Source organism: Cavia porcellus, unplaced genomic scaffold (genome assembly GCF_034190915.1).
Source record: "Cavia porcellus strain 051 isolate PalLab524CR breed Dunkin Hartley unplaced genomic scaffold, mCavPor4.1 scaffold_30, whole genome shotgun sequence".
Classification (NCBI taxonomy): domain Eukaryota; kingdom Metazoa; phylum Chordata; class Mammalia; order Rodentia; family Caviidae; genus Cavia; species Cavia porcellus.
The window spans coordinates 20447639-20465054 of record NW_026947513.1 but is presented as its reverse complement, the minus strand read 5'-3'; the positions used below and the strand labels follow the sequence as shown (position 1 = coordinate 20465054).

Sequence of the window (17416 nt, the reverse complement as noted above, 5' to 3'; positions counted from 1 at the left end):
AAGTAGGGTTTTTGGATTACAGGGACACCTGTGGGCTAGATCTGAGTCCTTGCACCTGCTCAGTGACTACTACATGTATTACTTACTGAGTTAGGTAAGAAAACAAGGATGATAGCATCCACTTGGCCAGGAATTCACTTCTTCTTGGCCCAGGACTCTCCGGAGAAGAGATAGAAAGCCCTGTTTCAAATTCATGAATTTAAAACAAAGCAGTTTACTTGCTTTGGGTATCCATGGCAACTTCCCCACCATGGGACCTGCAAGCCGAGCTGCTAGTCTGTGTGTGTCACTAAATAAGTAAGACAGAGGCTCTAACCACACTCGTCAGGCCAGAGTGAAGGAAACTCTGCCTTGTACGGGAGCTTCCAGCTAGAATTTGTCCAAATGCTGTTCCTCCAAACCCAAAGAAGAATCAGGCTTTCTGTGTCTTAGTTTGTCCCCACAAAAATACTGGGTTATTTTACAGTTTGTGCCCTGAATAGAAGCACTGCCTCTTCTCTTGCCTGTAGTGTTTCTCAATTTTATTTTAACGTGAGCTCCTTTCAAATCTTCCCCACATTGAATTGTATGTATTCCTACCAGCCAAGTCAGTCACCCTTGTTTCCTGAGTTTGCTTAATAAAAACAATCACTACCGGAATATTTTTTCTCGGGAACAAAGACACTTTTCCATCCTGCTGCATCTCCTAAGAGTAGTGTTACTTCCTTGACTTGAGAATGTGATTCTAGTCCTGAATAATCCTAATTCTTGTACTTTCAACTTGTGGTAAATCATTTATTTCTCAATCAGTTAAGGCACAAACCATGCAAAGTAGAAATTTTATTATATTTGTATTTCCGTGACCTGGATAAGGAAATATGTAAAACGGCAAAAATCTTGCAATATATATCATACCTCTCATAATCCCCATCCACATCTGTACCTCCCATAATTACTGTTACCTCACTTCCACCAGCTCTCATGTATTGGCTACAAAGCAGTCCACACTTGCTTTTATTACGCTGTCGCCTAGATTATTAAAACTTGATGGCTTGATAAAATTTCTATGAATGTTCCTCTATCTATGAAGATTCTGTAATTTCAAATAACTGTCATTTCCTCAGGTCTCTACTCTGTGCCTTCTATGACTTGAATTGTTCTCCAAAACACATGTTGAAGACCCCTGATACTTGTAAATATGATCCTACTTAGAAATAAGGTCTTTGCAGAGGATACATTCAAATTAAAATGAGGCATCCCTGGATTCAGGTGGCTCCTCATCCAGTGACTGGTGTCCTTTTGATAAGAAAGAAATTTGGGCCCAGAGACATCATCCCAGGAAGACATCATGGGGAAACCAAGGCAGAGACTACCATGCTAGAATTTTTTACACTTGAGTTTTTAACCCATCTTAAGTTAATTGTTGGTTCTTGTATAAATCAAAGGTCTGAAATTACTTTCACTGTCATATATTCACTTCTCACATAAACTGGGGTTTTTTTTTTTTTGGATTCTCTTTTCATTTCCACAAATTCTTTTTTACTGGTCTATTTTTAGCATAATTGCAATTTGATTTGCTTATCATGATTTCAAGCTTAATTTTCTCACCAATTTCTTCTCAAGCAAGAATCCTACATCATCTTCTTGTACATATTTTTTCTTGGCTATTGGAGTTTGGTGTTCATTTCTCCATATAAACCTGAAGATTCAAGTTCTTGTGTGAAGGTGTATGTGTAACCCAGCCTGAATCCATGTCCAGGGTGAAAAGCCAGCTCTGTTTTTTTCTTTTTTAACCTTAGAAATCAGGATCTTTTTTCCTTCTATTTTTTTTACGCAGGTCCTCACTCTGCAGTTCAGGCTGCCTTTGAACTTACTTTGTAGCCCAGGCTGACCTCAAACTCTCAGCAGTCTTCCTGCCTCAGCCTCCTGAGTGCTGGAGTTACAGGCCAGGCCAAGGAAGTTACTTCTATACTCCCTTCCATAACGAAGACCCTGCCTACTCGCAGGGATCCTAGACCCTCATGACAGAAGAGATCTGATTACTTCATCTGGAAGAAACAGGGGGACTGCTGCTAGTTTCCATGCCAGGAAGATAATTTGTGCTCCCACGGTGAGCACAAGGACACATTCCTAAAGTAACAACACACATACTTTTAATCTCTGTTATATCATATTAAGGAAGCTGGATTTTATCCTGTAAGCATTTTGCTTGCCATTTAAAAGTTCTGAGTGGAAAAATCACAAGATCACTTTGGTAACAGATACGTGGATAGAGGAGAGAAAAACTAGAAATGGGAGGTTTAGTTGGGTTCTACTGCAACAGTCGGCAAAGACGATGAAGCTTTGCATAAAGCAGTTGTCGGGGCCTAGAGCCAAGTGGGCAGATTTGGAAACAGCTGAGAAGCAGAACTGACAGGATCGGCGATGGGTTTAGTGCTGGGTTAGCTAAGAATCCAGCGTGACCTACTGCCTGATTTCTAGCCCAGGTAAGGGAGTGGAGCCTATGCAGTGCAGTGACACAGGAACACAGGAGGAGCAGACTGGTGACACTGTAGAGAACGAGCTTGGTTTGGGGCGTGATCAGTTTGAAGTCCTGTGAGTCATGTCAGGGGAGACTTAATGACATGAAGACTGTATAGAAGCTAAAAGGAGCTCAATCCAGTCGAATGCCTTTGAGACTCAACAGGACAGTGATGAGGATCAACACCAGAGGGGGCAGAAAGCTAAGAGAGGGACAATAGGGTCGCCAATCTTTACAGAAGACATGGAGCCAGCCAGAGCCCCGAGAAGTTGGTAACGCAGCAGAAACATTTTGAGAAAAAGGAGGCAGTCAGGCTCACTGACAGGAGCAGAGTTGGCCGTTACCAAATTCTACAGGATCTTGACAAGAACTGTTTCAGCTGACTGAAGAGGGAAGAAGTCATGTTTGTTTGTTTGTAGCGGTACTGGGATTTAACCCAGGGCCTGACACGTGCTAGGCAAGCACTCTACCACTGAACTTTGTCTTTGCCCCTTTTAAAAATTTTATTTCCTAACAGAGGCTCCCTAAATTGCCCAGGTTGGGCTCAAACTGCTAAGCCACTACCTCAACCTCCCACGGTGCTGGCCCAGATGTCAAGTTTTAGATGTAGAGTCAAGACAAAGGTGACAGACCGTGCCAGCTGTTTCCCTCTGTCCCTCCAGCTCACTGCCCACGTTCACTGATCTGTTCCCTGTCCCAGATGCACAGTGGCAACATCAACATGGTGTTCGGCCATGACAAGCCCTGGGGGAGGGGGTAAGGTGGGATATGCAGTCCCCCAGGTCCTTTCTAGTGAGGTCAGCTGTGTGCTCTACATCAGAGCCACCACTCCCTCTCCTAGGTTCAGATGACCCCTGCCCCCTTCCTCTCCTTAGACTCGGAGTCCAAATCGCCCTGCTGGGCCTGCCTGTGTTTCTCTACAATCCACGGACACCTCTGCAGATGGCCCTTGGGTAAGCCTTCCTCAGTTCTCCTAATCTGAACACATCACCTGTCTGCTACAGGAACCCTGTCTGGTGCAGGTAGGAACTTTGGCCAAGAAAAAGAAATGGAAGTCCACATACGCAGGGGTGATTTTGTCACAGGGTTCTATTTTGTAAGGGTTGGAGAGGCTTAGCTACAATGATCGTTCATGAAGTTTTAACAGCCAGGCCCTGTTTCAAAGTTGTAATCTGAGAGGAGGGGAGAATGAGACGGATTCCTTGCTGCCCTTTGGAGTCCGTGACATTATGGGTGACCTCATCACGAGGGCTTCAGAGAAGCTTGAACTTGTGTTTCCAGTTTGCCCAAGGCAGTCCATTTGTCAGGTTTGTTCATGGCTGTGTTGGCAAGAGTTGCTTTGAGCCCTCACTGGGTAGAAAAGTAGACAAAGAAAGAACAAAGGTCAGGACCTCAGAAACCCAGGTACACTCTGCACCAAAGCGGTCAGACACTAACCTCTGTGGCTGGTGCTTTTTTAAACTTGGCGAAGCATGCCCCAACCCTGCCCGCCCTGCCGGTCTTGCGTCTCTCCTGGGTCACTGCTTTTACTGCACCACTCTTTCTTGAATGAGCCCCGCTCTGCCCTTGAGCCTGAGGTCTGACCTGCAATCTGGCAGTTTCTTCTACTCTTTCCCCCTCCCCACCAGTAGTGGGGATTGAATCCAGCACTTTTGTGCTGAGCTACAAACTCCAGCAGGCTCTTGATAAATTGTTAAATTGCCCAGGTCGGGTAGAATTTGCAATCCTGCCCCAGCCTCCCAGGGTGCTGGGGTCACAGGGGTGTGCTGCTATACCCGCTAGCTTCCTCTACCCTGGCTGGCTAATTTATTCTTCTCTCCAGATCGCTCCTAAACACCACTTCCTCACCAGTCCTCATCCAGCCAGTCATCAAGTCCTGCCTATTTCACGTCACCAGTATTTTGCGATGTCATCTTTTCTGTTTTTTTTTTTAATCCTTTCCCTAAAATGGTAAGAACCACGCCAACAGACCAACAGGACCTGTGTCTTCTCCTTCTCTGCAGTCTCTTCATTGCCGCCCCAGTCTTATTTCTGAAACACAAAGCTGACACTGTCACTTCTAACACTGTCACTCCCTTGTTTAAAATCCTTCTATGGTTCCCCAGGATTTCTCAAGAGACAGGAGCAAGGCCCATCCCTTCCGAGGCCACGCCCCTGGTGGCCTCAGCTCCGCCCACTGGGCCCGCCTCTTAAAGGTGCCCCACTTCCACCACCACCCCCGAGGGCCATGGAGATGGAGAGGGACACCGGCATGCCTCCCTAAACCACAGCGCACCCAGCACTCACTGGGCACTGACTCTGTGATCTGTTGCTACCATAACAAGCTACTACACATTTAGTGCCTCGCAAAATACTTACAGTCTGGAGTTGCAGGGGGGGTCAAAAGCCTGAGCCGAGTTTCACCTGTAAGATCAGAGCCTCACAGGGCTGCTTTCCTCCTCCAGGGACATTTGGTTCTAGAGGTCGCTCGCCTTGACTCAGGGCTCACTCGCGCCACTTGCAAAGTCTCAGCCACTCACTCAGCGGCTGAGAAGTCATGACGCTGTCTCTCGAGTTCTTTCCCTTCTACCTCGCCCTCCTACTTAAAAGTATCCTCGCGAGTCCCCTGACCCATCTGGGTGGTTTAAAATGATCTCCCGGTCTCGAGGTTGTCTGAGCAGCAATAGTGATTTCTCGTCTCCAGGTGACCACTGGAGCACCAGGGCGTGGCCATCTTCCAGCACGTTTGATGGCAAGAAGTCTACATGTGTAGGCGGAAAGTTTAGGGTTCAGAATGAGAATCCCGTCGTCTCTGCTATCCTGAATTCTAACCTGTCTGTGGTGGCCGAAAGCAGTGGGGCATTAGCAGGCTTGGTGCAACCCAGAGCACAGCACAGGGGACAAATTCCAGCTCCATTTACCTCCCACATGGATGGGGGATCGCTCGCACGCACTTTCTGAACCACAGTTGTTCCTCTGCAAAAAACAGCAATCGGGGCCTGCCTCAGTCACAGAACTATACAGACCAGTGCGGACCAGCCTGCGGCACACGACCTACTCTGACACTCCTGACAAATGTAAGTCATAGAGCCTTATTATTGGTAGGGGAAACAGCAAATATCTGGTGAGTAGCTGAGTGACCGACTGAATGAGCTCAGCTTGCAGATTCCCTCATTGTTAATCAAAGACTAACAGTATGAACAACCTCATCTATCTCATTTTAATTAAAGACAATGCAGGAATGATCTCATCTTTGGAGTTTATACAACACCGCTAGCACACATGATGTCACCAATATGAAAAAGTTCTCCTCCCTTTTAAATTGTAAATCCTTAGACTTTATGCAGGACAAAACCCTTTTTGCCACTGTTTCCAATTAGGTTTGAAATCTACCACTGTAGACAAGTTTCCTTTCCTAAAAAAACATGTTTAATAGAGATTAAGCGAATAAGAGGCCTGTTTTGTTTTGCACTTTTTTCTCCCTGAAATTTGAAGTTATATGGTATGCATTGTTATCCCCAATGGTGAAAAGACAGATAATTATATAAATTAGAGACAAGTTGCCCACCATTCTGGTAAGCACTTAACAGAGTCCTTCCTTATTTCCCCTTCATCCTACCTTTAAAAATGTGGCTCTCTTGATTACTTTAACCCAGCAGGTAGCTACAATATTGACATTAAAAATAAATATCAGAGACAACACCTAGCTGACATGTGAACAAAAATCTGGCTTAGAAGAACAGTGCAGAGGGAATTTTATTGATTTCTCCTCTATATCAAATGCCCTCTAATCCACTCTGGCGATGATCAAAATAGTCATCACAAACACCATGATGAAGAAAACCCACATGAAGAATCGGTCTATGACTTTCGCAACTTTCTTCCATTCACTCCCCTTGGAGTGGGTGGCCCTGTGGTCTTTGAGGCACTTGGCGATATACTCGATATTCCTGGTCAGTGTTTCAAACCGCGTGCAGTAACTCTCGGCTTCCTGCAGCGTCTCACCCTGGCACCCCAGGTCGTTCTTTAAGAGTTTGTTCATTTCCTTCTTCTGGGAAAGGTCCTTGTTCCTGGCTGTCTTCGGCTTTGACTCTGGAAGCTTGCCATACACCTTGGTGAGGTGGCCCCGCTCCCTGCTGTGGCGTGGGCTGAGGCAGCTCTCACCCACATCATAGACAAACAAGATCCTGGCCATGTATTTCAGGATGACCACACGGGCCCAGTGTGGCACTGGCCGGGCCTCGGCCCCGCAGAAGTGGATATTCATCACCATGATGGTCAGGGCGGTGGAGGCCGTGATCAAGGCCATCGTGGCTATGTAGTACTTGCCTGTAATCAAAACAGCAGCAGCTCAGTTTGCTTTAACACTGTCCTCACATTGGCTTAAAAAGAATGAAACGAATACCTTTCTTAATGAAGTGATCAGCCCTAGTGGTCACATATAGGCTTTTGAATCAATGTCCTGGGGTCAAATCCCATTCTTGCTGCTCACCAGACTTAGAGGCTACAGCAAAATCTATAATCCTACCACACTTTCACTCCTGGCTCTGCAGTATGGGTGTAAAATACACAGAAATACAGCAAGGCTTGACAGAGGTGAGTGTGGCAAGTTCTCTGCACTGTCCCTGGCTCCAAAGGCTTGCAAATGTTGGCTGAGTTCCTGATGTGAAAAACTTCCACTCAGCACTCAGGGAAACTGACCAGCTCTAAGTACTGTCTTCAGACCTCACAGAATGGAAGACAATGGCTGTTGAGTAGGAAAGAGGACACTGTTACCGTGTCTGTAAAATATGATTGTGTAAAGCAAATGTTCATGTAAAAGGGAAGCAGAAGAAATAATATAGTGCCTTTGGCTTATAAAATACAAAACAAAAAACTAAGAAGGTGAGCAAAACCAAAGGCACGTCTTTGAAGGATAATAAATTTCATTGTGCGGATGCACATGTGTGGTCCCAGCTCCTAAGAAGGTGAGGCAGGAGGATCATTAAGTCTAGGCAACAAAGTGAGACCTGTTCTCAAAAAAGAAGGTGGAGGAGGTGATTGGGAGGAAGGGGAGGAGGACAAAAGAAAGAGAAAGAAAAAAAGAAGAAGAAAATAATAAAAATTATAAAACTTTGAAAGGTCAATCAACAACAAAGAAATAGAAAGAGAGAGAAAGATAAGATTTAGAAAAATAATATTTTAAGCGCCTGTACGATAGTAGCCTTGAGAATCTAGGTGGCATTTCTAGAAAAGTATGTTAAAATTAGTGTACGAAGAAAAATACTTAAATAGAAATGCTAATCACATACCTGCTTTTCCAGCCTAAAAAGGCTATTGAACCAAAGGAATCTATAAATTTTACTGAACCTTCAAGGAACAAAATTGATAGCTTACACAAGTTGTAAGAAACGTAATATAAGAGATGACTTTCTTATTCATTTTATGAAGTCAATTTAACCTCTACAACTTATGAAAAAAGGAATAATAAAATTACTTCACTTAGAGACACACTAGGGAAATTCCTACATAAATATTAGCTAGCAGAATCCCGCAGGGTCTTCAAATGATAAATACATCACTACAAAGCAGAGTTCAGTCCAGGAATATGAAGTTCAGAATCAGAAAACCATTGATGTGAGTAACTGCATTAGTGGGTGAGGGAACTTAACACAATTGTCTTGATGATGAAGACAAAGCAGCTCTTGTTTAAATCCTGTAAACCTATTGTTTGTTACAAATCTCAAGTTAACTTTTAAAAAGGGCCTTTCTCCATAAAGATTATAGGCCAGAAATACACACCAAATCCAACACTTAATATAGAAAACCCAAATGTTTCTGTAAGATGAACAACACATTCAAAGGGCTGGGGATTTAGCCTAGCGGCATAAGCGCCTGCCTGGCAAGCTCTAGGTTGTGAGTTCGATCCCCAGAACCAAAAAAAACAACACATTTCAGACTAGGCATGGTAGCTCACTCCTATAATCCTAGCACTTGGGAGGCTGACGCAAGAGGATCATTGCAAGTTCGAGTCTAGCCTGAACTACAAAGTGAGATCAAGCCCAGCCTGAACTGCACAGCAAGATCCTGTCTCAAAAAGACAAAAAAAAAAAAAAATTAAAAACACATTTCTTAGATGCTATATAAAGCAAATTGTGACTGTCAATAAATGTTCTCAAGATTTCCACATACACGTCCTTAAAAATAAATTTCATATTTATCATATAGAAATGGGACAAGTAATGCTTGCAGATTCCTCTCTAGAGATTGTGCCAACTTGCCTCTGAATGGTGCTGCTTAAAGAGAGACCTGCCAGTCATCCAGCCTCCAGCAAGATGGAAGGCCATCACCACCGTCAACTCTGTCTGCCTCAGAAAGCTAACAAAAAAGCCAGTACACTTCCTCCTTTTTATTAGGAGAGGAAAAAATTCTGTTTATTTCTTTAAAAGATGTGTGTGCTGCTAGAAGATATCCGAAAAAGAAGAAATCTCTAAAGAAGCAAATGTCATAACATCTGAATGTGGTGTAACGATTCCATACAGAGCAAAAGATCACATGCGAACCCTTTGATCCTGGTGTCTAGGTCCCTTAGAGTCCTGAGATCTCTCCTCACTGCTTGTTTTAGTAATAAAAGTTAGGTCTCGCCTTTGGTTCCAGTAAGCATCTATTGCAATAGAGAGTTGTTGAGATAAAGGTTTTAAATCTGAGCATCTTTCAGGTGGCAAGAGATAGATGCTACAGGTGACAGGAGAGACCTCAGAACAAGGAAGGTACAGGAGTGGAGAAACAGTTCCAACCACATCCCAGACCTTGGAGGGACATTTCACTACCACAGATTTGGAAAGTACAGTCTGCTTTAGAATGATCTCTGATTCTCAAAACCTGGTCAAGATTGCCTAAGCAAACTCTTTGTGTGGAGGGGTCTGCATTTCAAGAAGCTCTCCCACAGCTCTTACACCCAGTAAAGGTGGAGAATTATTTTGGAAGGGTCAACGGCAGGCTTGACACTGCCGCTCATCTATCTAATGTTTGCCACTCTTCCACAGAAGGAAGCCCTTACCATGTGAAAAGATACTAAAAATCCCAGTCAACTTAGTACTTAACTTAGTACTTACCATGTGCCAGGTTATGTGCTAAACAATAACTCAGGAGGTAGCGATCATACAAAGTTTTTAGATGAAGAAGCAGAGACTAAGAAATTAAGTATTTTGCCTAAGGTTGATCAAGGAGCAGTGGTGAAATCAATACTCAAATGCAGCCTTCTTTGAATTCAAAACCAGAGCCTTAATCCTGGGCATCAAACACAAGACCAGGGCATCACAATCCTTGACTTGAAATTATATTATAAAGCTACTGCGATAAAAACAGCATGGTACTGGTGAAAAAAAGACCCAAAGATCCATAGGACAGATTAGAAGATGGAAAAACAACTCTAGACACATTAAGCCACCTTACCTTTGACAAATGTATCAAACATATTCACTGGAAAAAAGATAGCTTCTTTAATAAATGGTGCTGGAAAAAGTGACTGTACATGTCAAAGATTTACCATGCACCAAACTAAATTCAGAATGGATCAAAGATCCTAATATTAAAACAGAAACATTAGATGCGTTAGAAGATAGAGAAGGTAAAACTCTTGAAGACACTGGTGTAGGCAGACTCTTTTTTTTTTTTTTTTTTTTTTTGTACTGGGGACTTGAACCTTGTGCTTGCCAGGCAGGTATATCCCAGTGAGCTAAATCCCAAGCCCAAAGTCTTTAGGAACAAAACCCTGACTGCACAGGAGCTATCCAAACAATCAACAACTAGGATTCATCCTATTGTAAAGCTTTTCCACAGCAAGAAAACCACCAACAGAATGAAGAGACAACTCACTAAGTGGGAGAAAACATTTGTCGGCTGTTCCTCAGACAAAGAATTACTATCAAGAACATACGAAGAACTCAAAAAAATCAACCCTCCCAGATTTAAAGACTGAATCCAAAAATGGGCATCTGAGATAAACACACACTTCTCAGATAAAGAAATACTAGCAGAAAATAAATATGTTCAATATCACTGTCATTCAAGAGATACAAATTAAAGCAACACTGAGATTTCACCTCCCTCTGGAAAGAATGACTATTATCAAGAAATCAAACAATAACAAATGCTGAGGGGCTGTGAGGAAAAAGGGACCATTCTCATTGACCCAGCTATTCCCCTTCTGGCTATCTTCCCAAAAGAATTAAAAACATCATACCACAGTGACATATGTGCACCCATGTTTATAAAAGCACAGTTTGTAGTAGCCAGATCTTGGAAATAACCTTAAATACCCATCCACTGAGGAACAGATAAAAAAGATGTGATATTTTTATACAATGGAGTACTACTCAGTCATAAAGAAGGGTAAACTGGAGCCTTTTATAGGTAAACGGATGCAACTTGAGAACATACTCATAAGTGAAATAAGACGCACATGTGTAAACATCATATTATCTCACTAGCGTAAGAAGTTGAAAGAAACAATATATATATGTACATGTATATATGTTATAAAAAGATAGCTAAGATAGTTATACTACTGATTTCTCTGAGTTCACTGAAGAGAAAGGGTTGTGCTGGTACTGTTTGGACAATTGAATGCAGATGTCTTGTGCTCTGGGTGAATGATCTGAGGATGGCAATGTGCAGTGTATGTACCATTGCTGTCCCCTGATTGATGAGTTTTGAATTTTTTTTTCTCTTTGAAATAAAATAAATCTGGAAAACAACATCAGAGCCTTTCCTTATAAGTCAGAAGTTTTCAACCTTAAGCAGAAAGAGCCTCTGAATCCCTGAAGGCTTGTTCAGACAGGTGCCAGGCCTACTCAGTGGGTTTCAGATGGTGCTTGAGGGCTTGTGTATCTAAGAGTTCTGAGTGATGGTGATATGTTGAACCGAGGGACCACTTGGAGAATCACTGCTGTAAACTATCGAATCTCTCACTCTCCTTTCGAGCAGACCCAGAGAACACAAGACAGGTTCTAATCCGACAGGAGTATTTATGTTCAACCATGCTGAGAGCAGATACCAAATGCATTATGTGACTACCTGCAGTGACTCCTAAGTTGGCCCAGTTTTTGGCCTGAAGGTGCACACCCAAGTCCAGTCACGGGGTGGGAGACCCTTGCACTCACCTATCAGAGGGACATTTTCTGAGGCTGGCATAATCTCTGCCACCATCAGCTGGAAAACGGTCATGGCCAACAGGATGGTCACTCCCAGGGAGACCTTCTCCCCGGAGGCTGCTGGGAGGTAGAAGCTTAAGGGAGCTAGGAAAGAGATGAGGACACAAGGGATGAGGAGGTTGACGATGTAGAAGGAGGACCTCCTCTTCAGCAGGAGGGTGAAGGTGACATCTGGGTAAGGCTCAGAGCAGCAGCCGTAGGAGATCACGTTCTTCACGGCCGGCATGCCGTGGACCTCCCACTCCACGTCCTCGATGAAGTCGGAGAGATCGCCACTGTCCAGCGCGTTGAATATGTCCACCTGATTGCCGTTGTAGGTCCAGGAGCCGAAGGTCAGGTTGCATTGCTGGTTGTCGAAGGGGAAGTAGGTGACGTCCACCACGCAGGAGCTTTTGGTGATGGCGGGGGCATCCCACGTGATGAGCCCGTCGTAGCGCAGGACCACGTTGGTGTTCACGGGCTCTGAAGACTCATCATCAGCCCTGGAAGTCAGAGCGGACAATGGCAGCTGCTTCTTAGGAAGACTCGCTGACTTCCCTGCCCCACAGAGCTCACCGCCCTGCGCCCGTGGGGTCAGTGTCCTTGGCAATGTGTCACATTTCTCTCTGTCACTCTAGCTTGAGTGCTTGGAAGCATCTGCCTCATGTCCCCTAGTGAGTCAGGGCCAGGTCCTCCTGCGTTCTTGCTTTAAGGAATTTCTGCTCTGGCTCCTCCCCAGGCAAAGCTACTGTCCAGGTTTAATGACTTGAACATTCAGACAAAAGGTAAACCTGCTGTTATAAAAATCTGCTCACCTGATTTTTTTTTTCCATTTAGATACTCAGAATATTAAAAATAGCCATTTGCAGCCAGGCGTGGTGGCTCACGCCTGTAATCCCAGCACTCAGAAGGCTGAGGCAGGAGGATCCCTGCAAATTCAAGACCAGCCTGGGCTATAAAGTGAGCTCAAGGTCAGCCTGCACTGCATAGCGAGACCCCGTCTCAAAAAGACCAAAAAAAAAAAAAAAAAAAAAAAAAAAAAAAAGGCCATTTGCTGCTGTTGTGAGAGTTGTACGTGTGCGTTTGGCATTCTGAGAAAGCACAGAGGAAAAAAAGCCACTCGTGTAATCTTAGAGGTAACCACTTTCTGCCTTAGAGGAAATATGGAAGCGTCCCCTGGTCACTCGGAGTGGAGACCGGACAGTGGGCTCGGGGCTGTGAGTTAAGAGGTCAGGAGCTGAGTAGGAGGGAAGCCGAGGACCCGGCCTCCACCCCTGTGCCAGTCCTTTAGGGAACTCTGCGCCCACCAGCAGGCTCCACCAGGGGAATCCCCGAGCAGCCTCTCATTTGCACTGTTCTGAGCCTCAGAGGAATCTGTGCCTACCCGAAGAACTTTGGGTTCCAGCATAAAAAGAGAGAGGACCTCCCTCAACAACCACTGGAGAAACGTAGCTGTGTGACAGAGAGAGCTGACTCCTCAAAGTGCAGGCCGGGGCCAGCAGTGCCTCTGCCACCTGCAGCTTGTAGAGATGCAGAGCCTCAGCCCCAGGGCAGCCTACTGACCCGAATCTGTATTTAATTAGGTCCCTCATGATTCGTGTGTACTTCACAGTTTGGGAAACATAAGCCCTACCCCCCCCCTTACACAAGGGGCCTCGTTCCATGAGAAACAAAGGGCCAACCGGTGTCCTACGGTCCATCCAGCCTCCACCACCCAGAGACAAACTCCAGGGGCCAGCTCGGAATGGTCCATTTCCAATTAATTTTAGTAGCATCATTGTCATTGCTGTGTGACCTTGGTAGTGAGCACCACTCTTAGGGGGGGGATTATAGCCAAAGAAAAGTTGTATTTTGAAGTGCTTGTCCTGCGGCATCTCAGAATGTGGCCTTATTTGAGAACAGGGTCGCTGTAGCATAATTAGTTAAGGCGAAGTCATGCAGGAATAGGAGCCCTAAGCTGGTACTGAAGTTCTCCTTACACACGGGGAAACTGCACACAGGAAGCCCAGAGGGAGGACACTCTGAGGCTAAGGCATAGATCAGGGTGACACTTCACACAGTCTGAGGAACACTGGGAGCTAGAAGACAGGCAGAGAACAGATCCTGCCTCCTCATAACTGTCAGAAGGAACCTCTTCTGCCAACACTTTTCTTTTTTTTCAGTATTACAGACTGAACCCAGGGCCTTTGCACATCTCTAGCCCTGTTTTTATTTTTTACTTTGAGACAAGTTCTCACTAACTTGCTAAACTTCCCAGGCTGGGCTGGAACTTGTCATCCCCCTGCCTCAGCCTCCATGGTGCGGGGATGACAGATGAGTTCCAGCACATCAGGCTCTCTGATAACCCTTTAATTTCACACTTTGGCTTCAGAACTGTGAGGTGGCAAACTTCTGTTCTTTAAATCACCCTGTTTACACTACTGTATTTTGGCAGTGCTAGCTTCTGGCTTCCCACAGTGGAGAACAAACCTGATGATCTACTTCGGGCTCTAAGCTTTTATGACCTTTATTTTATTATCAGAGGTTTCATGGCTATTTTTCAGGGCCTAGAAACATAGACTAATACTTTACTTCATGTGCATTTTACACATTTTTCCTTATATTTAAATTCTGTGAAGTCAGCGGGTCCTCCCAGGACCTCAGCTCTGAGGGGCACCCACTTGTTGTACAGGATGATGTCCGGCCTCCACACCAGCTCGCTGGGGATCCTGATGGAGTCCAGCCCGTCGTACTGCTCTCGATCCCACGTGAGGTAGGCGTCGTGCCAGATCTGGCGGATCCACAGATAGGCGGTCAGAATCTGGTTTCTTTCATCCTGCATAATGGATCAGATGTCACTCTATCTGGAAGACGCCCGGGCCTTCCGTCTTCAGACTCTTGTTCTCCACGACAGGAGTTTCAAGAACGCTCATCTATTTTCCATTAATAGGTGAGAGCTTTTTTTACTCCATTCCCTTGACTGACTACCAAAGCCACATTCTTTTCCTTCCTTAATGTAGGGTTTGAAGTGAATGCTAAAGTTGTCAGATCTTTGTATAGGTTAACTGCTCAAGTCTCTCTGAAAATGGCTCAACTAATGACACACTTCAATGAAGAGGTCAGGAAATATCTTCCACATACAGAGATGAGAAGTCCCCCGAGTCTCACACTTTGTGTAATCATATACATACATATATATACATACTCAATAATGTGCATATATATGTACTCAATAAGCTATACCAATTTAAAATATCATTTTTCTTTCCTAAATTCATATAACATAAATATTACTATTTTAACCACTTTGGATGCTATGTTTTCTATCTAGATGTTTCCTTTTTAAAGTCTCAGGGGTCATGTGGTACCCTCAGAAAATGATTGGACTGTGGGGTTTACAGCTGATGTGCTGTTAGAAGATGGGGCCTGGTTGGAAGACGGAGTCTCCCCAGGGTTGGCCAGGAGGTCTCCCCCATCCCGGCTCTTCCCTAGGTTCTGTGTCCTGGCTGCCATGATGTGCCCCCTTCCATGCAGCTCAGCTTGGAGCCAGCTGACTATGGACCTGTAACGCGAGCTAAAACAAACCCCTCCTCCCTTAGGTCGTGAGTGTCAGGTCTTACATCTCAGCGACTAAGAAAGTGACTAAGACAGCCCCCTGGCCACTGAGGAGTCACTGACTATGCCCTTACTCCTCTGGCCACCACTACTCTGCTTTCTGTCTCAATGAATTCCCCTGCTTTGGACATTCCATATGAATGGAACCATGCGATATGTAACTCCACCTTGCTTTGGAGTATCTAGCACTATCATAGCGTGTGACCAGAACTGTAGGTCACAGTAACATCAGTGAGCATAACACAACGCGTAGTGCGCTTAGCGCTGTAGGAAGTGTCCTTCCTCTGCACCCCTTCTGCCCACCAGCCGGTAGAGCTGCCTGCTTTGCCCTGCCCAAGTTCCCGCTCAGGCTGTCCCCGTCAGGAAGCATGCTTGTGTCCTTCTAAGATCCTTCTCAAAGTGTCCTCAGTCTGTTACTCACCATATCCTTAATCTGAGACAGTGTGATCTGCAGTGTAACATTGAGGACTTTATCTGTGTCTTCGACTGGACGAAGAGCATTGGAATAATCTTCAAAAAGGTCATTAAACAACTTCTGAGCGTATCTTCCATTTGCTGTTTCCACAGCTATTCAAAAAGAGAGACTCCGATCAACATTCAGAGGGCTGTATGTCAAACACCAGTCTGTGGTTAGGAGTAGGGGACAGCCCGACTGGACCAGGGACTTGTTTTGGATGGGTGGACCAGTCGCTTTCCCGGCAGGGTGCTATGCAGGTCAACAAGAGTCAAGCAGATGCACAAACCCTTCCAAGCACTTAGATCAGCTCTTTTCTGGCCCACCTACTTCCCGCCAAAGTGGTCCTACCCACCACCAACCTCTCACCTCTCAGTTGAGAAGCAGCAAAATAAATCCAGCAAAATGAGAAGCAGGCATAGGGCCAGTTCATTTTTCTCCTGAGCCCCTAGGATGTCACAGCCAGGCAGCGTGGTCTTCTCTGTGAGTGGGAAGTTTCCTGGCATAACAGCCTGCACTACAGTCTTACCTGAGCAGACAGAGTAAACAGGCTTGCGTCGTACACAGGCTCAGAGCTTGACATGCAGACCCAGCCGCCTCCCCCTGTGTAATCTGAGACAGGGAGCTCCAATAGCTGAGATGCCCATTGCCCAGGATATGTCAGGTTCTGCTGCTCTGGGGGAGCCATGCCAGTGGAGGACCTCTCTCCACCCTTTGCAGGGCTTTCATCCAGACCTGAGAAGAGAAGGGAGGAGCAGGTCAAAGGCATGCCTGACTCCCCAGGGCACAGCTGCCCAGAGAGGCCAGCCAGCTTCCAGCAGTGTGTGGAGTGGGGAGGAGAAACAGCTCCGCGGCCTCTAGAACACACTGGCACACGGGTTTCTTCACTGCCTCTGCTTCTGATCACTTCAGTTGCACTGGGCACAATCTTACCTAGTAAATGTGTGCGAGTGTATGTAGGAAGGGAAGTATTGGATGGGTTCTGAATGCATTCCAGTGCTGCCACTCCCTGAAGAAGCAGGGCACTAGGAATGCATTTGGAACCCACCACCTGGGTGGTGACTACCAGCCCCAACCTTATGAGAACCTTAATTCTGGACAATTTGCATTCCCAAGCTGCAGACTAGGGAAACAATATTCCATCACCCTAGAGCAACCAGTGGAAGGAAGCACACTGCAAACCCGACAGCATTATGCACAACATTGATGTTCGCCTTTGATCATCTTTGCAGATTTGAATTTCTACTCTTTTACCAAGCCAATTGGGGTTTACTGGCTCTTTATCAAATGATTCAAAGGCTAACCAAATCCACAGAAGAAGGATGCCTCACCAGTGATGTTATTAAGGACGCTGCCCCTTTGCATTTGAAGGCTGTTATATAAATTCCTAATCATTTCTTATATGGGATCTAATTTTGCTCTCACTGAAGAATGCCAATATCCAGTAGCTAATGGAGTCTGGGACTCAAATCCATCCCTCCTCTTGCCTGGGGAAACTGCCTTGGATACTAAATTAACATAATGCGATTGCCTGGAATCAGAGTGAAGAAATTGGATAGCTCTGTCTCATCAGGTTCCAGTCATCTGATGAGTCACCCTATCCCTCCCGAGGATCCTGTCCTCCCTCCCTCGGTGTGGAGCCGACACTTGAGCCATCAGTTAAGTGGGTTTCTTAATCACCTTTCCCCTCTTGCTAAATGCAGAAATGTTATTTTT

At 45.3% G+C, this 17416-nt stretch overlaps 1 protein-coding gene across 3 annotated transcripts; it reads right to left on the bottom strand.

The window, feature by feature from the left end:
- Nucleotides 1-3571: 3571 nt before the first annotated feature.
- Chrna9 (cholinergic receptor nicotinic alpha 9 subunit) lies at nt 3572-16510 on the bottom strand. Of its 3 annotated transcripts, none has more exons than XM_003471546.4 (6): nt 16070-16510; nt 15668-15813; nt 14313-14467; nt 11623-12155; nt 4859-6808; nt 3572-3850 (listed from the first exon to the last, which is right to left on the bottom strand). In XM_003471546.4, the coding sequence occupies exons 1-5, from the start codon at nt 16131-16133 to the stop codon at nt 6267-6269; spliced, it is 1440 nt and encodes a 479-aa protein (XP_003471594.2). In that variant the 5' UTR covers nt 16134-16510; the 3' UTR covers nt 3572-3850; nt 4859-6266. The 3 variants fall into 3 exon arrangements, 2 of the variants coding, with proteins under 2 accessions (XP_003471594.2, XP_063096556.1); XM_063240486.1 differs by having other exon boundaries at nt 16230-16510; XR_001201640.2 differs by lacking the exons at nt 4859-6808; nt 11623-12155; nt 14313-14467; nt 15668-15813; nt 16070-16510 and adding an exon at nt 4349-4813.
- Between the last annotated feature and the right edge of the window lie 906 nt (nt 16511-17416).

Bases quoted from the DNA above. Each gene is read 5' to 3' on its own strand.
- Chrna9 (XM_003471546.4), bottom strand. From the start codon at position 16,133: ATGAACTGGCCCTATGCCTGCTTCTCATTTTGCTGGATTTATTTTGCT. The intron at 15,814-16,069 runs GTGAGAGGTTGG...CTTTTTGAATAG, and splicing joins TGCTGCTTCTCAACTGAGAG to CTGTGGAAACAGCAAATGGA. The intron at 12,156-14,312 runs GTGGGTGCCCCT...TCTGACTTCCAG, and splicing joins GACATCATCCTGTACAACAA to GGCTGATGATGAGTCTTCAG.